Raw genomic sequence first — 21,616 nt, forward strand, 5'->3', positions numbered from 1 at the left:
GACCTGTATTAAAGCTGATTTCAAAGGACTACTCCTGATACACCACCATAACTTAGATCAGACTCAGGCTGAATTCCTATTTAAGTTAAAATATGCATTTCCCATTATATCTGTATCTCACATTGCTGCTGAAGCTGTCTAACATTGTATTGTGTGCACCAAGACACAATCTGTTACTATACAGCATATGAATGCATACCTGGGTTTGGGCACTCGCTCATCAGGAACTGGTGTCCACGTAGAATCTGGAGACTTTTGTTCTTTGAATCTCCCAGTAAATACATTGGCAATGTCAAGCATGTCATAGGCACAGACTGCAGAGCCAGGGATGCTGCAACATGACATTTCCCAGAAATTGTTACTCATTATGCAGTTATGCATAAAATTTTAACTGAAAAACATGCTGCATAGAAGTTTTCCTGTCACAGACTACTTAGTCCTGAACTTTATAACCTCTGGGTATTGACAGTAAAAGGCTACCCCATGCAAAAAAGTTTGAAATGTACCAATGGGTAGTCAATTCCTGTCAGCATAACTTGTTTCAAAAGCCTCTAAAGAAAGAACGAATTTCAGTAATCTTGAAGAGGAAAAAGAATCTGGAAAACTGCTTTCCATTGGTGATGTATGAAGAGTAACCGGCTATTCATTTAGCAACCTGTACTTGGAAAGTCAAGTTCCTGTAATTCATAACACGCTCTCAGTGCTGATCCTCACAGTCTTTGATGTGCCCCCAAAATACAATCTAGATAGAATTCAGAAGTTGGAGCTGATGCATCTCTTTGTGCTGAAGGATCCCATTAAGACTGAGAGTTGAACAGTATCACACCATCCTTTCAGGTTCAGATCTCCATCAGGTTTTCCTGTACATTTCTAACTCACTTCCTACACACAGTTAACTCAATCAACTGTAAAGAGTTTGCAGAAACAAACACAGTGTTGCTTATAGCCACTAAAAATTTCAGTGAGGACTTTGATTATTTGCATGTAACCGGATAGTAACCATGTCCAAATATAATTACATTCTTATATAAACGCTATTGGAAGGGCTTAGAGGTTTCCCTTGGTCAATGACTTTAAGTTATGAATTATTCATTTATCTACCTTTATTGTTTACACATGAACTCTTGCATTTGTGTCTGACTTCCTCTGCTTGATGTTGATCAGATAAATTCTGAGCACCAGCTGGCCAAGATTTGTAATCAGGCTTTTGGCTAGTGGACTGTAATACACCACAGAAGACACCTTGTGCCTTGGCCTTTGAAAGTGGGAACAAAACTATGGGGGGGGGGGGGGGAATAGAACAAGACTTAGAAGGGAATGTAAATTGATATGAAAATAGTTTTATAAATATTAATGAGTTTGTGTCATTTTAATTTCAAAATGCAACATTCAGAGGGCTAGTAAATGAAACAGAAATAGGGGAACCTCATTAGCCCTGTTTGAAACAAAGGGAGGTGGTTAGCTCTCCAAAGGCTGGGCTGTCTCATGCAAGGAAACCTAGTGCAAAGGTTGCTAATGTGAGTCTACATTCTGGAACATTTTAAAGAGAGAGAGAGCCAAGTTCATCTTGGTGTAACTTTGATGGAGTTACACCAGGGTGAATTTGGTCCTGAGAGTCTAACTGAGGGTGTCTGGAGTATCTAGGGCTCAATCCTGAAAGGTGAAGAGCAATTCCTGCACGTGCTGAGACCTTCAATTCCCAGTGAAGTTCCATTGGAGATGGAAGAGTTCAGCACTTTATAAGATTAAGCCCCTAATAAAGGGTGAAAAGCAATTTAACAGCAGGAGGTTTGGTATAGAGAACAAAAACACCTGCAGAGTTCAACTCCATGCTCCCTGCATAGTGAAGAGAGCCCCGTGGAGGTGGATATGGGCAGACCAAAGGTCTGACTATTGAGGATCACAGCAGGTGGATCCACTTAGCACAGTGGGGGAACAGAAAGCCATATCCAATATTCCCCATAACCCAGTAGGAGCTGGACCCAGACCCATGGCCTACTTCTAGGCAGGGATTGAGGCCTCCCTTCTTACTGGCCCTGTCTCGTTCCTGTGAACAAAGACATTTTACAAGGCCCTGCTCAATGGATAAGAAATTAGCTTTAGCCGCTCCATGCATAGACCTGTTGTTGCAGTGTCTCCAGCCGCAATGTACAGCCTCTCATTCTCTGCAAAAAAGACTTTGCCCACAGGAATAATACTTCACATATTATATGATGGTTTCCAAGTCTTAAAATTCTCAGATTATTTCCCAGAGCCCCCAAAACCTCCCCAACATGCTATAAAATCTCCAGGGCCCAGTGGTGGGCGGGGCTTGGGATTCTGGGCTTCAGCTGCTAGGGGGGCGGGAGGACTCAGGGCTTCTGCCCTGCAGCAGGGTAGTGGGTCTAGGGGCTTCTCCCCTGTAAGGTGGCAGGGCTCCGGACTTCAGGTGCAAGGAGGTGGGTCTCGGGGCTGACGGTTGCAGTAGTAATTTAGAGGCAATTCTGATGATATAGCCCACTTTCTGGTGCATTCTTTTGATTTTTTTTTATTATTATTTTATTTAGGTGATTTGCATGAAAACAGAATCATCGGTTCCTCTTGCTTAGTTTTTATTTGAAGTCATGTCCTGCATTTTTGGCATAATCATTCCACAGCAGCTACTCTAATTTTGTTGTCAGAAGCAGTAATTATACATTGGAGGCCTGCGCTTGCTCCTATTTGAAATCAGTGGGAGTTTTGTCATTCACCTCAGAGGGGTCACCCTTTGACTCTAGGTGGGAAATGTAGGGCAAGAGCAGACGAACTCCAGCAATAAAGTTCATGTTGCAGCCCCAGTGTCCCTTGTAATATAGAACAGGGGAAAAGAAACAGACCCTCTGGGGCCCTGCAGGAATTTTTCTTTAATTAGAACATTTTTTAACTTTTCCGGAGACCTCAGTAATTAGATGCAGTTACATGTTTTAATAACTTACCAAGCAGCATGTAACAAATTCTAAGCAGATGTCATGGAAAGCCTTTATATGCTGAACTATAAAATGCAGGTGTCAGAACAATGGGTCCCATTATTATTTATTGTTTGGTTGTGGCAGCGCCATTACCAAGAACAGGCCTCTATTGTGCTAGGTTCTGTACAAACACACAGGAAGATATATGTCTATGCACAGAGGGGATCCTGCACCAATGAAATGGGAGAGTTCCTCTCACTTGGCATGCCCGCTTTTTTCCTCTCAGAAGCCCCTTAAGGGAACATCATGGAGTTACAGCTCCATTGGCTTAGAAGGGACAGGATCTCGGCAAGCTGGATCTGGAGTCTTCCAGTTTCTCCCCTACAAACTCATGGTGAGAGCTATAGCGATTAACACAAGATGAGGATGTGTTAACTTCCACTACAATCCTGTCTACACTTTGGAGCCCTTTTCTGTGAATGTGGGGGCAGCCAGGTCGAGACCTTAAGAGAACAGCTGTTCCAGAAGACAGACTGCCAGGGGCTAGGAGGAGTTGGTGGGGTAAGGCAGCAGGGTGGAGGCAAGGGACATGTGTATGTATCTTGAAGAACCCAGGGCTTCTTCTGGGGATCTGGGAGGGGCCACCCACACTCTGCCAATAGAAGAATGAGTAGGAAACTCTGCAAGTTGGACATTGTAGAGTTTTCTGTCCCCTATCTAAAGTTATTCCAGCATAAAGGATAATGTGCCTAATGTATGTGACCATGTAGCACATGATTTAAAACTCATCTCAAGCATCAGTCATATAATGTAATAAACAATACTAGAGTCTTTAAAATTGAAAAAATGGGTGCCCATACGTGCATGCTAAATAAAAATTATAGTTTATTAGCTACAGCTTCTTGTAGTTTTAAATTGTAAGAAGAAACTGCAATGAAAAGGCAAAACACATGGTACATATTAAGCACAAGCCAAAAAGCTACTGCATTGGTTACCTGTTATAAGGAGTGGAAAAGGTTGCCAAGACAATATCATGGCCATTGATATGGATAACATCCGTCACAGCCTGCAGTATGTTAAAGTAGAAGTGTGAATCGCCAGGAACTGAGCAGTTCAAGCGAGCCTTGAGAAAGGAAGTCCACTGTTTTTCCAGAACTCTCTGAGATCCTCCCATGTCATTCTTGCAAACCTGAGCCACTCTTGGGAAAACTACCTGCAGTGAAGGAAAAAAATAGAGAAAATGAAATATTTCTTTGATCAGAGAAACATTATTAAAAAAATAGAAATGACACAGTGAGGTGCTTAATTTAATCCCATGTTTCCATAATCTGTGACAAATAACAAACAGAGGAAAATTCAGCTTTGGAAGAGTGTGCTATAAAAGATAAGGCTGAGGCATTTAATACCCAGCCATAAATCCTCCAGGAGATCAGTTCTCAGCCCATATAAACTCATTTCCATACAGACTGCTTAGCTTTCTATTTCCCCAAACAAAAGCACTTTATGTTCACAATCCCTGCAACCCACGCTGCCAGCCTCTGGGTCTTGTATCTTCGGCACTCAAAACTATGCAAACCTCGCTGGGCGTGTATTCATACCCTGCACCTTTGTGACACTGGTCAGCTTTTTTGTCTAATTAGTCAGAAGTCTATTGTGGAAATATCAAAAATTTTTATTCAGTAAAGTGTTCAATCGTTCTTTACGATAAGGCAAAGAACAAAATTTCTCCCTTGTTTACTTAGCGCTCTTGACTCTCATCTCCTAAATACAACTGCCTCTTTAAAGTAAAAATTGTAACTATTATCTGATACGATGAATTAAATGAATTTGCCATTTACTTTGCAGAGTTAGGAAAATAAAAGAGCTTCCAGCACATATTGCCACCATCATGTTGTGTATCCAGGCAGTGCAATGTTTCACTCCAACCAACCTTTTGGCTTGAGCAATAGGATCCTCTCAAAATGATGACCTTGTCATTGTGATTTATGGTTCTCATTTCAAGGTCATTCCTAACAGCACTGATCCAAGAGCAGTTTTTTCTGATTATTACAAAGAATCGAAGGCAATTCTCTTACCTTCCCCATACTGTTGTACTCCACTGCTATTTCCCGAAAGAAGAAGTAGATGTAGTCACCATAATCCACCGCCTGGACAAAGTATGGCTCTGTGAACAGACAACACATTCTGTCTATGTGTACACCATATATAAAATAAAGATGAATCAAAGGCACAGATAAGAGCAAAACATATCATTGCATACCCAAAGAGAAACATTTTTGGAGGGGACAGAGCTCACTTTTCAACCCTTTCACTCAGAAAATGGCGTATCAGATGGGGAAACAATGCATTCTGGATGGATGCAGTGGCTGAAGGCAACTCTGTGGAGAACCAAGGCAATTACGCACTTGCACACATGCCACTGAAATGATCCCCCTTTTGATTTCTGCAGGAGAATTAGGAAAGGTGAAGATAGTGACACTTTCAAATCTGGGGATGGGTAGCTGGTGCAAGGGTAGATCCTTATGGGCAAAACCTCATGCATGGAGAGAATAGCACACCATGCAATCTGCTGTTCCCTAGACTTAGTGAAAGCAGGAGCACATATGGACTAGCTCCATGGGTACCTGGTATTAACACACATATATACACACACATACACTGGGCCAATGGTTTCTTCCCTCAACCTCACTCTGTTTCAGCATTTTTGCATGCAAGCCAAAGTCCTTATACCTGAGCTTGGCTCACTGTCTCACTGCCATTCATGATGCATTTGTGAGGGTAATCAGTAACTTTCTTAACAATGAAGGTATTTAGAAATTGCCTAATTCAACAGCAAAGCCATACAGCACCTAAAAACTATAAAACGAAGGCTTTGTGTCATAGCCTCAGAATTTTATTTATATCAATGAATCATAAGGTTGCAGAACAAATTCTCTGTATCTCATAAAACCCTGATTATTACCTACCACAATCCTAGGAAGGCAGCTGGTTCGTGCACAGCCCAAGAACATTGGTCTCCTCTCTGAAAATTCCATCTTTTTTACAAAATAGCTATGAAATGAATTCAGGCTTGGAAAGTTGGATGTAATGCATTTTACTGTGGTGGTACTTATAGTTTCTTTCAGTATCCAGTAACAGGGAGGGGAGGTGGGAAGGGAAGAAGGGGAAGGAAGGTAAGTAAATCAGAGTAGGTAAAAGATGTAATTTAGTTTCTTCTATCTGACTGAAAGTATTGCTGAAATGAAACTGCAGCGAGGTCTGTCAACAATCCAAGACTATCATCAGAGATGCAGCTCCCCTTTTTTTCAGTTGTGTACTCACCTTTTAACCATTTTGAGTCATGTTTGACTGTCCGCAGGGTTGGGCTGTCTCCAAGGCTCCGGTAAATGACTGCATCTATTGCAAGGAAGTCAGTCACTGTGGCAGAATACAGCTTTCCCTCTTGGGGAGTGGGAAAGAAAAAGAAAAAAAAATGAGAGGGAGGAGAAATAATGTAATTATTTTCCTTCATCAATCAAATGAGACGGGACAAATGAAATCATCTCAATCTCTTTGGAACGAAAATTCTGAGTGGATATCTGGAATCACAGGCAGACTGAAACGTTCCTCATTTTTACAATGAAATGGCAATTTCAGAAGGATGCACTGGAAAAAGGCATTCCTAGAAAATGTCCTCTGTTTTACCAGATTAGAGAAATTGAGACTGAAATGCCCGGCTTCATTGTGGACACCACTACCACAAGTAATCTAATGTGACTGGAACAATGGCTGGAAAAGATGGGGTTGTTATCCACAGATCCCAGCAAAATAAATGGATATGAGGGAGACCAAGAGAAGTGCTAGTTTTTAAACAAGTTTGTCAAACTATGTACTTCTGGAGAGCGTTGTTCCTTGATTTTGTTATGTTAGCCAATTGACACTTAGTATTTCTTCCTTTTTTGTCTTAAATGTGCAAAAAGCTCTGCTCCTTTAAGAACTTTAGCACAAAAATCATCAGTGTTTGGCATGGCAAAGCAAATATATGACTGCAGAGACTGATGAAAGCTCCCTATCCTTTTGGATATCTGATCTATGCTCAGGCATCTTTACCTCTTAAAGAGCATAAGAGGAGGAAAGCTAACAATGTGCTGTAAACAGGGCACAGCAAGGACAGGAGAGTGAGGCAAAACATCACAAGTTAAAGGAAAGCACTGACAAAATTTCATTTGATAGCAATTGCAAAATCTAGTCATTGTCCCATAGGGCTATTTTAGGTTATAAGCAATGTCTTTCACCCATGATAATTCACAGTAACACAAACAATAGAACATTATGTAGCTCCAGTAACTCAAATCTCAGTTGTGTCAAAATGAAGTGGGTATGGGCTGCACCCTCCTCATTGTGAGTTATAATGGGTATTAAGCTAGAACTTATCCACACTGGATATATGATAAAGGGGGTGCCCCCTTGGTCAGAGGTTTCTGAACCCTTTTGGCCTATACCTCTGCTTATTTCCAGCTAAGAGCAGCAGATAGCCTTTCATTTCCCTTCAAGGTTTAAAAAACAGATCAAATCTTTTCATTACCAGGGCAGTAATCTTACTTCTGCACCACGCAACTCCTATCAGATTTTGGCTGTTTAAAAATAGGTCTACTTTCTTAAGTGAAAATAAATACGTGTTTTAAAAGCAGACACTAAAACCAATAAAAAGGCTGAACTTTTCAGTTCTGGATGTCAGAGCTCAACATTAATATAATCACTCTCCTTCCTGCCACATCCCAGTAGGTCTTGTGACAATCACACTTCATACACACTAGCTACAATAGCTGCAAGAAGAGTTATATACAATAAGCGCATCCTACAGATTAAAGTCAACTGGGCTAGCTCTCTAAACTGCTGGTTACTACAAAAGCTTTTCCCAGGTGATCAGACATTATAACCTATCAAACACAGAATGCTTTTACTAAAGCTAGGTGAGTTTACTTGATCCATTGTAACAATTTATTTGACAAACTTTACCTCTTATACCGAAAGGCAATAGTCCTGATACAATGCAAGTTATCACAAATTAGTCAATTGAATAATAAGGTTCTGTGTATCTTGCTCCTAGGAACATATCTAAAATGAGCATTTTGTAAGAAAGTGTGATATGTGGCCTATGACATGGGAATGGTGCCTAATATACAGCAGCTACTTATGTAATACACTTATATTAGTGGATGCTGTTTCTTTAAAACTCCCTTCCTCTGGAAGCACTTAACTTCTTTTGGATTAAAAAAGAGAAGTCAGTAAAAAGAAGGTCACTCCCCAACATCCAGAAAAAATCTCTCTAGTTTTGTCCTTACTATAATTAATGAACTATTCATTAGTATTTTTAAATTAGATGGTGCCATTAATTTATACTAAGCTGAGTGAGGGCACGCTGTAGCCTACTAGAGAATCTCTCCTTTGTAAAAAGACACCATGTCAGTTCAGATATTGTAGGTGGTACTGTGTCTTTTTGGTTATAGCAATGATCTCCACTTAATAGTGGCTGATCTGTTTATGAATTGCTACACTCTCAAGTGAATTTCTAACATCTTTTCTAAGAAATAGCTAGTCATTATTTTCTATGTAATAGCAAGATACCTGCTCAAAAAACAGCAGTAATGTTATCCTAAGTTGCCAACACACTTTACCATCTATGTTACAGCCAAACCTGAGATGTGGTCACCAAGGTTCATAGTAACAGGAGTGCAAAAATGAAACAATATATTCAGAAATCTATAAAAGGGAAGAAGAACCAAAATACCATTTTATAACCAATGGCCTAAATTAAAACCATTAATATGCACTCATTTTTTAAATTACTGTGACAAACAATAGTTAACTAAATTCTGTTACATGCAGCATAAATCATCATTAAAACAAGAGGTTTCTCTTCTTCCCCTGCCACAGCTGGGAATGATCTGTCAAGATGTTTCTACTTAAAAAAAAGAGCCAGCACTTCTGCTTTCCTTGTTGATGCAGAGAGGAGTGCACTCGCAGATATTTTTAAACATCTCTGAATTGACCTTCATTATGAAGGGTACCTTAGTTTTAACCAAATATAGGACCATAGCCTGCTCCCGCTAAAGTCATTATGAATTTTGTCCTTGGCTTTCATAGAAGCGGAATAGGGTCAGTATTTCTGTCTCATACTGATCTGGCATTATATTATCTCATTTCTTTTACCACAAATCCAGTAAACGTGAATCAGGAAACTGAGGTTTTAGACAATGCTGATTATGGTACTGAAGTTAATACAGCAGCTTGTGAAGTTTCCTGCACTAATGATTCCTTGTGGCCCTTATTTTGAGCCATTATTCACTTACTGTGCCAGATTTTAAATGAGACCTGAAGAAGAGCTTCGTGTAAGCGCGAAAGCTTGTCCCTCTCACTAATAGAAGTTTGTTCAATAAAAGATATTACCTCACCCAACTTGTCTCTCACATTTTAAAAGTGTCATTTTGTATGGGAGGGATATTGTATCATGGCAAGCAGGACCTGGAAGAAGGGAAGGAATGGATTAGTGTCACTTTTCCTTATTTACCTGCGAACAGTGCAACATTGGCATGTTTTGCATCATAGGGGCACCTGGCCATTCCACTGAACTCATCTCCTAGGAACTCCAGTGTCTCCATCTGAAAAAAAACAATGGAATCTCTTCAGAATAAAAAATGAAACTCATTACCCAGGACAAAACCTATGATACTATTATCCCCATTACATTTTACAAAAGTCTTCAGCTGATATTTTCTCTGTATATGGGTTTCCTGTTGAACTGTAATGGGCTATGCGGTCTGTGGTTCTGGGAAATATTCAAATTTTATCCTCAACATGATGCAAAGAAGTGCTATTATCCAGAGCAGTAGCCTGCAACCCATACAAGTGAAAGGAAAAGCACAAGGTAATTTTGTATGTGTGCATTTTTCCCCCTCTTAAGCTGGGGCACTATCTGGGGTAGTCAAAACTGTGCTATTCTCTTTTCTGATTTGCATGTTGGAAAGGACCACTCTCCAGGTGTTACTGCATAAATTGGGCCTGTGTCATATAGCAACCCTCTTACCATGAAGCAAGAATTAAATATGTGCAGTACTTCTAAAATCTTAGGCTTAAGTGTAACCTCTAGGAAATTAATTCATCACCAGGTACAGGTGATTATACAAATAACCAACTCAACCTCATGCCGAAGTTGAAGGGGTTTTAGTAAACTACACGTAAGGGTGCAGATCCCACATGTTTAAGACTCTTATATTATAGCTGGTAAGATTAATCAGCAGTGTAGCCCACAGAGCTAGCGTAGCATTTTATTTTACTTTTCAGTAATGCATAGAACCTACAGGCCTGTATCCTGTAAGACATTGGCATAAGTAAGTTAGAATAAGTAAAATAGGCCTATGACCCTTGGCATAGATAAAATGGCCTGACAATTACCCTAGATTTTGGAAAAGTGGGAATAGCTTGCTCAAGAGAGGAAGTTGGTACATAATACCAGGCAACTGCAGGCACATGTCTACCCACCAACTTGCTTGAGCAATAGGTGACGTATATGATAAAGAGATAAATGGCATGAATATGTTAACCTACAGGGTAAGTGCACTCCAATGTTATGAGGAAGAGGAAGTTAGATTTGGACATGGAAGTCTGAGCATCAGAGTGAATATCTGTGATAGTGCTGTGACAAAGCTCCTCCTCTACCTTGGTGGATCCTGTGCTTATTGGCAGCTTTGCTCACCTCAGTGATCTCCCTCACAGTCTGGATCAACTCCTCCTATGTCTGATCAGGAGTTGGGAGGTTTGGGGGGAACCCAGGCCCACCCTCTACTCCGGGTTCCAGCCCAGGGCCCCATGGATTTGCAGCTGTCTATAGTGCCTCTTGTAACAGCTGTGTGACAGCTACACCTCCCTGGGCTACTTTCCCAAGGCCTCCTCCAAACATCTTCTTTATCCTCACCACAGGACCTTCCTCCTGGTGTCTGATAACGCTTGTACTCCTTTGTCCGCCAGCAGCACACTCTCTCACTCTCAGCTCCTTGGCCACTTGCTCCCAGCTCCTCACACACACTTCCTTTCCTCTGACTCCTCCCCATTTGACTGGAGAGAGCTCCTTTTAAAACCCAGGTGCCCTGATTAGCCTGCCTTGATTGGCTGCAGGTGTTCTAATCAGCCTGTCTGCCTTAATTGGTTCTAGCAAGTTCCTGACTACTCTAGTGCAGACCCTGCTCTGGTCACTCAGGGAACAGAAAACTACTCACCCAGTGACCAGTATATTTGCCCTCTAGCAGACTCCTGCACCCCACTGGCCTGGGTCTGTCACAGTACTCAGGTCCTATAATAGGTGAAGCCTCCATGTAGCAGGGGCTAGCTTTCCATCCGTTAGCTCTTCATTGTTATCTATCACTGACCTTTGGGTGTTATAGTTCTGGACCATCGGACTCAGTCAGCATGCCAAGGACTAGGCTCATCCTTTGTCTCTCACCCCCGGAGCCCCAAGGAAGGGTTGAGTATAAGAATGTGAGCATATGCAGGGAATGACACCAAAGATATCCCTAATACTGTATTACAGCTATTTGTTTATATGGTTTGGAGCTTTTTTGTCTTTACTGATTGTTTTAATAAAGATAGCTAAGGCTTTGCTTTAGCCTCAGTGTAAGTGTCTTTGCCATTCACCCTGAGGTTCCCTACAAGATATTGAACTTGTCAGTTTTAATTCTGTGGAGCCTGATTCTGGGAGGGGAACACTATTACCTCCCCCCCAGCTCATTCATTAGTATTAATTAGCAATCAATACAATTATTATTAACCATGCAAAAGGATCAGGCTACATCAATAACTTGTATGCTGGGGTAAAATCCTTCTAACATATTTAACTCACTTCAACAGTACACACTGTATAAATCAAATGCAGAGTTCAGAAACAGACCATGAAAAATAATCCATCTAGCATCATCAAGCTACCCCAATCAACTTTAATCTCATATGTTATGAAACCTAACTCATTCAATGGATGATTTGTCATCATTTGTTTTCTGTCATGTATCTTTTCTGTCAAGACCTTCTGAAGGGAATCTGTTGTGTTTACTCTAGGATGGGAAAGCATTTAGAGTGATGGTGAAAGTAAATGAGCTATGCTCCAGAGCTCCTTCCCTCTGCAAGGAGCACAACATTCCAGGGTCATCTGTACTTTCACTTTACAGTGCTGAGGGATGGCCTTATCTTCAGTTTGGCATATCTCAAGTGCCCTGGTGCCATCTGTAATCCGTGAAATACAGTCAGGGAAAGTCAGTGCAGGTGTCAGAGTGACCTTCTGTAGGCCCCAAGAGACATCACCGTGCAGGCTCTCAGAGCATAGCAACAGCTGAGGGAATCACCAGGGGCCATATATCATGAGGAATGAAACATCTGCAGAAAGGATCCACCCATTAGGATGCCAAGAAAATCCGTATTTGTACTAAAAAATAGCTTTCTGCAAGGGGACTCCTACGAATTTGTTAGTAGCATTAATTGTACTGAGCAGTAAGCAATGACAAACAGAAAACTAAACTTAGGACTGGAAACAGGAAACCTAGCTACATGATGTGGATGGGAGGTTGGGGATAAGGGAAGGAGAAAAAAAAAAAAGACTTTTTTTCAAACCAGACCAGTTGTTCTAATTTCAGTACTCCTTATATCAGGTATCTGCACAATATAATTAACACAGAACTATAGAGAAGACTGTGCTCTGCTCTGCCCATGTGTTGGTGTACCCTTCAGGCTAAAACCACTGCAGGGGCTAAACCAGCATGGCAGAGAAACGATGGTGAGAAGTAGGGTAATACTGGGTATCACTGCTGCAGTTGCTTTCCTGGCAGTTGATATCTTCAGTTTGTTTTCAGGACACTTCTTACAATAATCCTGGACCTGATCCTGTACCTTGAAGTAATGGGAGGTTTACCATTGACTACTATATGAGCAGGTGTAGGCTTTTTATCAGTAGTAACTGAATCTTCTTCCTCTCCAAAGAAAGGTTAGAAATGCACCTTGCGACAAAGGCAGATTCTAAAAGAGTGCACTGCTCTTAGGCTGAACACTAAGGCCCTGATCTAACTCCCATTAAAGCAAATGGAAAACTCCTATTGATTTCAGTGGGGTCTGGATCAAGGCCTAAAACCCTACTCCTCAGACAATGAACAAAGGTTGAATAAAGGGCTTTGCATGCATGCACAAACTCTGGCACATAATTGGGCTGAGGGAAGGAATCTTCAGCTCTAACATGTGCTTTACTAGCAGGGCAGATAGACAGTTGTCTAGTGCAACCTGATCCTAATCTCTATATGATGTTTTGACTTTGTAGATACCCATTTTTCCCCCTCTGCATTTCCCTGTAGCAGTCTACTGCTGAAATCACTTTCATAGAATGAAGAAGTGTGTAGAGTCCTACACAGGTTCCCTCTAATTAGGTCCCCAAATACCAATGCAGCAAAAAAATACATAGTTTCCACTATGTTAAGCCCGTAAGTGTCTAGGCTAGTATCTTTGGGATTGGACACACCACAACAGCCAGATTCAAAACGTTTTATGGGTGAGAAATCCTCAGCATCAGGCCTGTACTTTGAGAAGCATCAGTAGTAAACTTTTTACTTAAGAAAGTACAGGGGACTAGCCCATGTTTTTGCAGTGAGCTGTAAGTTATTATTCAAGACAACTGAGAACACCTACCTTATAGTTCCTGCAAGAAGGGTTGAAGGCATTTGTTCCACAGATAAACAAGGTATCATCATTTCGTTTCAGGAGGACTTTAATAAAATTATGACACTCATCCTGAAGAAAAATAATAAGTATTTTACCCAATATATTACAAATGTTTGACTTTATTCTTGTGCCATGATCTTTCATTGTCAGGGCTAAAATGAGGCTGGCTAGTAGCCATTGTGACATTCTGGGCTTTAGTTTCATAATTTTTTAACTGACAGTGAACAAGACAATGAATTTTCATTCTATTTGTTTCAACACAGTTGCTAGGAACTGAGGACATTTTATTTATATTACAATTCAGACTTCATTATGGTTCATTAATTTTGTTTGAATTTTGTTGCTTTAATCGGGACTGAAGACTGTTCGGATATATTGCTGTAATACAATAGTAACACTAATTTATTCAGTGCAGTGTACTAAAGTAAAACTGATGGGAAATCAGGTCCAGAAACTCTGGGCCTGATTGTGAGCTGACTAATGTTAGTCAGTGTTTGCACTAGTGTAAAATTGGGGCGAGGTCAGAATCAGTTCTTCTGCATCTACAAACACACACTTCGTATTATGGCTTTTTATGAGCTCTTCAGTTAACTCCCCGTGGAGAATGGACAACAGTGTTTAGCTATAGGAGGCAGCATTAAGCAATGTCAGTACACTTAGCACTGTGTCCATAATTCCCACTGCTTCTAAGTATTTCATGATGTTACTGCAGCTGCTGTCGTAATGTTTCATCACATTAAAAGCAAACTATTTTTGCAAATTAAAGACTTCAGTAAGTTGATGGAAAAAGCAATTACTAGCAAAGAAGTGAATGGCATGATCCATTCCACATCACAGAGAGCAGTCTGAGATAATAGTTAAGAAACTGAACTAAAGTGGCAGCTGCAGGAGAAATGAAAATTGCCTACCTTATGTTTTCCCTTCATTCTGCATGTGTCTACATCAGCCTGTCTAGATTTCCATGTCAGTTTCTGCAAGGATCAAGAAAGAAATCAATTAGAGCCCAGAGGTTGTTGCATTTGATTTCAGAAGTAAGAGTTCCCTAGGGGAGACTAGCTGCTGAACATATATTTATTGAAAGCTTTCTGCACCCTTTCTCCATGATTAATTCACCATAACAATGAAAGATCAGTGATGTAGAACATTCACTTAATTTTCTGTTGCTCTCTATTCATTAAACTAGAAACCCATCTCACCTTCTAAAGCCTGCAAATGTGAACTTAGCAATTTGCCAATTTTTTTAAATATATGCACTTTTAAAAAAAACTTCTCATCATTTCTTTTAATTTTATGTTGTTTTGCAAAGCAAATTGTTGCAAATGGACTATAAACTCATTAGTTATCAAGCCAAAGCATACATATTGGCACAGTCCAGTTCAGATGAGCAAAGAAATCCAGTTCAGGTTATTCTCCTTACTTCACATTAGCTAACAGGCTCAGAGATCCTCTAGCTATCAAAGGACTCAGGTTTTATTTTCTAAGATTGCTTCCCTGGAATGGTTATAGGTAAAGCCCATATTGGATTTTCGTTCCTCCATGAACCAGGATCTAGATATACCACGTTATGAAGTTATGTTAAACTTGGCAAGTAGCTGAGTTTAAGGCCAGAATGGACCATCAAATCATTTAATCTGACTACTTGTATATCACAAGCCACCAATACCACTCAGCACCTGCACACTAACCCAACAACTGAAATTAAAGCAAAGTATTTTGCTTTACAGCCCAAAGGATACTAGGCTATTATGTGCCAGAGGCAGAGAATGGGAGGTGCACCAATGCCTGAGGCCCCATGCCAGGGCAGGGAATTAAGTGTGGTACACCTGGCTGATCCCTGCAGGTTGCCCACACCTTCCACTGCGAGGAAGGCAAAAAAGATCATGGACAATCTGACCTGGGGGAAAAATTCCTTCCTGACCCCACATATTGCCATCAGTTAGGCCCTGGATTGAGTGTATTAGTGTTGAATAATTATAGTAACACATCATTAAAAAGTCCCTAGCTTAAAATACTAACACCTTTATAACAATAATCATGGCTTCGACCTGACAGCTCCATTTAATGAATTGAGTTAGTACTCATTCATTAACAGTCCTTCACTAAAACATTTTTCATGGATGTAAGCATGGGCAGCAGGTATATTAGGCAGGGGAAGGCTGTGGTTCCCGAAACAGCCCCTCGTGGCCTTGCCCATGCTCCACCCCGAGGTCCCTTCCTGCTTGCCCTTCCCCCTTGGTGAGAGCTCTGGGCGGGAGCTCTGGGCTTCAGCGGGGGAAGGGGAAGCGGGAGGGGTGGGGCCTCAGGCAGAAGGGAAGGGGTGGGCCGGGCCGGGGGCTAGCCTCCCTGAGCCCGGGATTCACCCATTGCCCATGGAAGTAACGCTAGTTTTTCTTTCCTCAGCTGCTCTGTGACCTCATTTTAATATGGGTATCATATCACAAGCTCATCTATGGCATCATTCCTGGATTGAACATGCCCATTTTTCCTTTCCTGAGGTGAAATTCACCTTGATGTTCTATGAATATCATATACTGCATATAGGGTATGCCATTTGCCAATCATTATGACGAAACTGGAGGGAGGTCATTTCTAGAAACTTTAACACAATAAAGAGGAGCGCAATGCAAGAAAAATTATTCCCATTTTGGATATAATTTCCCGTGAATGTAATGTGGTTTTTCTTACAACACTGTATAGCATGATGTTATAATAAGATTTTATTTACTGCATACTGGCATGACTCACGAAAAATTGTGTATATGAAAATATATAAGTAGACTTTGCCTTTTATGATGAGATTTTTAGTATTCTTAATTGGTATAGTATAGCAATTATAGAAAGCTACATAATATCAATGACTAGATGTTTGATGGATTCCAGGGAGCTCAGTGTATTTCGGTACTGGCTGCTTATCAAGCTAGCTAAATCGCTTATAAGAAATTCACAGAGGTCATGACTGCTATTCCAGCTTTCCCCATATATGACTACCAATTCCACCTCACTTGATTAGTACAATTTTTACAGCAATGCTGGACAGCTGTTTGAAACAATGCCCACTTCCTATTTATTCTCTGTTCTTTCTAGTGTCTTTAGTTTCAGGATGATAGAAAGCTACTTACTTTGCTAAAATAAATTTCTTCTGTATGTGATGTGTCCATATCAACAGTATAAATATGGTCCCTGTAAACAAAGGTAAATCAATGCAAAGTCAAAAGCACTAGTCAGTTTATTTTATACAATAAAAAAAAAAAAAGAACAGACACTATACAAGAGAACACTACTGATTGCTTGGTCTGCTTCTGAGAATACACCACTGTACATAAACTGCATTGCTTTCAATTAGAAAGAAGAGAAATTCTAAAAAACTAACTCAAGATTCTTCCCAGTATCTTATTTGTATGAATGAGATTTAAGAAAGGGGGGCTAGTGGGCAGATGTTTTTATGCATCTTTATATCAACTGCAATCCTATTTAGACAACCTTTATCAGCTTCCTGGGATGGTTTTCAGTATGACAGTCTTAGTCATCTGAGGTTAATGCTGCTTTTTTTTTTTTTTTAAGTTATACCTCCAACCTCAGCTGTAATGATTTGATTGACAATATGGAAGGGAAAAAAATTGACAGCAACAAAATTGTTTCCAGAAATTATTCTTCTCTTCACAGGCTGATTGCCAAATTAAACTCTAAAATTCACTGTCAAAAGAACCTACAGCTCTCCTGTGCTCACCTTCCTGTTTTGCTGAGAACCTGGTTTTCTCTACAATTAGCTACTAATCTTCCCTGAGCAAGGGGAAACAGATTCAGAAAGTCAGGTGAGGGGATATTTTTAAGCAGTCCCCTTCTGTATGAGTGGAGCACAGAGACATTTTTGACCGGGGCACAGAATTAAAAAAGAAAACCAAACACCTGAAAGAGCCACACCAAATTGGGCAGGAGGGGCAAAACACACCGAACATCTCATTTTTCCTTGAAATAACATGAATTTTTAAAAAATGCAGGAAGTCTTGTGGCTAGAAAACAATTCATAGTTTTAGAAGGGGGCTATATAGGAGTCTGTTGAAAGTAGGATACAGATTGTTTCCATTTTAGAAGCCTCTGTTGTCAAGATTAGCTTCCATTTCATTGAGTTTGAGGGAAACAATATCAGCTTCTAACTAAAGCAGACAGAAAACCCTCTTTGGTGTAAGATGAAAATAAGCAACACTTTTCTCACATGGAGAAAAGGGGCAGCATTGTTAATAGAAACTGGCTTAAAAAAAAAAAAACAGTCTGTCTGCCACTGCAGTTGAGACAGTTTGTTTTGTAAGATGCCAAACTGAGGAGGTTTTTTTTTTTCTCCCTCAGTCTTCAGTACAAACCAGAACTGTCATTTACTTTCAAGATGGGTTTAATACCTTATTATTTGCTTGACTTTACCGGCGCAGCTATGGTCAGGGTCAGAATAAAGTTACATATTAGCATATCAGCTTTATAGAAGGCACTGTTACTTCCTTTTATACATTATATCTATATAATTTTTTTCATAGTTGCAGTTGGGGCTACTACATAGAAGTAGAAACCAATAATCTGAATTGTAAATTGAATGATCATTATGCATTGGCAACACCTGAAAAAGTTTTCTGATTGGCCCCCTTCCTGCACAACTCTTTACATTAATTACCATTTTAGTGCTGTGGATTTCTTTTAAAAAAAATCAAACTAGCAACAACAAAAACCCAGGTAAAAAATAAATGGGTGAAATTCAGAGAGAGGCTTGTGTTACTTAGCATCACTCACACCATGGCCCTTCTGACCAACTTAAGTGAGTAAGCAACTTACTTTCTGGCTTGCCAAAGTGTCATAGGAGACTTCAGACACCAAGTTGTGGAATTATGTCAACGAAATCTGATTTCAGGAAAACTAAAACTATTTCTGCAGGCTGTATCTAACACACAGTTGCCCACAGTGCTGGCAAAAATTAAAAGAACTGTCTAGTGAAAGGCAGTATAGATACTAATGGACTGTTTTGCCCTCTCATCCCCAATACTGCCTACTGGCTGTGGTACATGTACAGTTCTCTGCTAATTAAGTTATTCCAACACAAACTGACTTAATCCTAGTGCTTCTGTTTTCCCACCTCATCAGCAGAACTGAATTTTGTTGCCATGGTATAATCTTGTGGAGGAAGGGAATTTAAATAATGCTGCTGGCTGTGCATGACCCTTGGCCACTCAGTGCAATGTCTGGAAATGTGTAACTGCACTCTGGTACTGCAGAGGCTCAATGAACCATTCTGTGCATACATATGGGAGGTGACAGATCATGGGAACAAAAGCAACCACCAAACGTTTAAGTCAGCAGGAAGAGATGGCACACAGAACTTCAGGAAAAGCGTGTGCAAACCTGCACCCTCTGAGGGAAGAAGAAAATGCTGCTATTCTGTTACATATCAAGAGGGACAGCTCAGGGGCCAAATTTCAGAAAAACTCAGCTAGGGGTAAGAGATGGGAAAAGTTGTGACAGCACAGAACATAATTTATGATTGTACTGTACCCTGCAAAGTTGGGGGATGGGCAAAAAGTGGAAGATATTCTGGAGCATATAGGTCTAGGAAAAGTCTCAGGGGAGCAAACTAAGGTCTGGAGGGGCAACTGTCCCGTTTGTCCCATAGCAAATGATGCCCCTGGGAAAGATGCTCAGCTGATGTAAATTGGTGTACTGCTCTAGCCTGATTGACTTCAGTGAAGCTATGCTAACTTACATCAGCTGAGTATCCAGCCCACAATTTGCAGTGAAATCTTTCAAAACCCTCAAAAAGTGTTTAATAATAGTTAGTACAAAATTCTTATATACATCCCCATATCCTATTTGACAAAACAGGCAATTGACAAACAGATTTTGTTGTATGCCAGACATCCAGTAATAAACTGTTAGCTGTCTCTGAAATTAGTTTGCCCTTTTTTCCAGGGAAATTAACTGCAAAGCGAACACTGAGCACTGGATTTTCTTAAAACACCTCTATGTTTAATCATTTGTTTTGATTGCTTTTCAGATAATTGGGTACAAATGTAAACTCAGTATCACTATATTTAGACACCCAGAAAACAACTTAAAAGAAGCATCTGATCTGGTAGCTAAGGGATTTATGCTAAATACAGTTTCAATTAATCCTGTTATGAAGCTCTTTGATAAACACTTTTGATTGTGTTCACATTTGCTTCAGTCTCTCAGTTTATTGCCACCATTAGTGTTACAGATATAAACTTTCACTCACACTAATTATGGAAAGATTACTCATTTTTAAAAGTTTATCACTTGAAGATAAAAATGACCTTTTGAATTTTAACTTTTATCACATAGGCTTCTCAACCTAGCAGGGATTTTTGTCCAGTAACATTTTGAGGAGGAAAATAATCTACTTAACAGTTTTTTAGTTACCGGAGCAGAGAAAAGTTTAAGAAGATTTTGTGTGCTTGTGTAAGTAAAAATGGATTACATCTTTCTGTTCTTTTTGCAGGTCAATTGTCCCCAATAATGTCAAAGCACTTCTCTATTTGAGTATAATATTTTATATATATACACACACACACACACAAATATGGTACATATTACACACACAGACTAAGAAGCCAATTCATTTTTTAAAAATGAGCTGTAATTTGTGAATTGTAATTTGCCATCACGAAAAGTTCAGATTCTTCTTCAAACTGTAGCATCAATGTATAGCAGAAGCATGTAGCTTGCTGGTTACAAGTTAATATTTGCATCAACATTTTAGTCTGGGGACAATGTTTGGATATTTTAATCCACCAAGCAGATTTGCCTTAGTGCGTGTGAATTCTAATTGTCACATTGCAAATAACCTGCCAATTTAAAAAAGAAAACAAACACAAAAAAAGAAAAAAATAAGGGAATTCCCCCATGAAAAATTACATTAAGGAGTAAACCCTGCAATCCCTCTGGCTCCCCCTCGTGCATGTAACCACACAGGTACTATGTTTCCATGGGAAGGCGAAGAGTGGAGCACTCTCCCTGAGAGACTCTGCACAGTCTCTGTGTCACTGAGCCAAGTTCCACACTTGTTCTTTGAAGAATAATTGAAGGCGAAGTTGTTCGGTGGGAGGCATGGACATTGGCTCCATGCATAACATGGATCCTGTTGCCCAAAATACTACATGGGGCAGCATAAATCACATCCATTGCGCCCATCCCAAATCTATAGTAGAAACTATCACCTGTTTGGGCAGTGTAGGAGATGCTATAGCAGGGCTATAGAAGCTGAGGATTTGAGTCCTCTGCCTGTGATGTACAACCATTTATTTATTTGGGCTGGTCACTCTTTCCCAGGAGTTGGCCCCTAACGAAAATTAAAGGCTAGCCTGGTTATCTAGTCCTTTATTGAGTGCAACAGGCTGCAATGCAGAATATCTGAGTTTGAGACTTGATGATCTTTTAATGCCTTGGGGACAGGAACTGGGAATGTTACAGAAGCATGGCGTGCAATACTCTGTAATAGGCTGGAGCACGCACGATCAGCACAGTGATGTATGGGAAGGGTCTGAGGAAAAGGTAAAAAGGGGAAAAAAAGACAAAATGGCTTTGTTTTGAAAATATATGCTCTTAACTTAAAACACTACTCCCCACTCTGTCACCGCTCTAAGACTGTGCATCCTTTTCTAGGGACTGCTGGCCTTGGAGAGTACTTGCTGTGGAAAGGAAAGGAAAGATCACAGGAAACCAGCAGAGAACTGCAGACCCAAAATCTCCAGGACATGTGAGAAATGCAAGCCTATATATGAAGAGCTTGTCAGAAACCGAACTTTGCAGTGAAATCTTCAGATTCCTCCAATGTCTAGGCATAATGGGAAGCAACTTGAAAGTGCAGTTATGGGGAAAAAATGGCACCTTCTTACTCAACAGTTCTGTTCCTTGGCATATCAATCAATCCATCAGTCAATGACTCTAACCCATCTGCTCCC

At 40.3% G+C, this 21,616-nt stretch overlaps 1 protein-coding gene across 5 annotated transcripts in view; it reads right to left on the minus strand.

Moving 5' to 3' along the window:
• SEMA6A (semaphorin 6A) overlaps positions 1–21,616 on the minus strand; it is a 136,171-nt gene that overhangs the window by 47,717 nt on the left and 66,838 nt on the right. For all 5 annotated transcript variants that reach the window (XM_050945630.1, XM_050945627.1, XM_050945628.1 and 2 more), the window contains exons 4-11: positions 16,778–16,838; positions 14,567–14,629; positions 13,626–13,727; positions 9,478–9,568; positions 6,249–6,368; positions 5,003–5,091; positions 3,923–4,140; positions 200–331 (exon numbers count right to left, since the gene is read on the minus strand). In XM_050945630.1, coding sequence (XP_050801587.1) covers positions 200–331; positions 3,923–4,140; positions 5,003–5,091; positions 6,249–6,368; positions 9,478–9,568; positions 13,626–13,727; positions 14,567–14,629; positions 16,778–16,838 — 876 coding nt within the window. The remainder of the gene's footprint in view (positions 1–199; positions 332–3,922; positions 4,141–5,002; positions 5,092–6,248; positions 6,369–9,477; positions 9,569–13,625; positions 13,728–14,566; positions 14,630–16,777; positions 16,839–21,616) is intronic.

The sequence above is a fragment of the Gopherus flavomarginatus genome, chromosome 3, assembly GCF_025201925.1.
Source record: "Gopherus flavomarginatus isolate rGopFla2 chromosome 3, rGopFla2.mat.asm, whole genome shotgun sequence".
NCBI lineage: Eukaryota > Metazoa > Chordata > Testudines > Testudinidae > Gopherus > Gopherus flavomarginatus.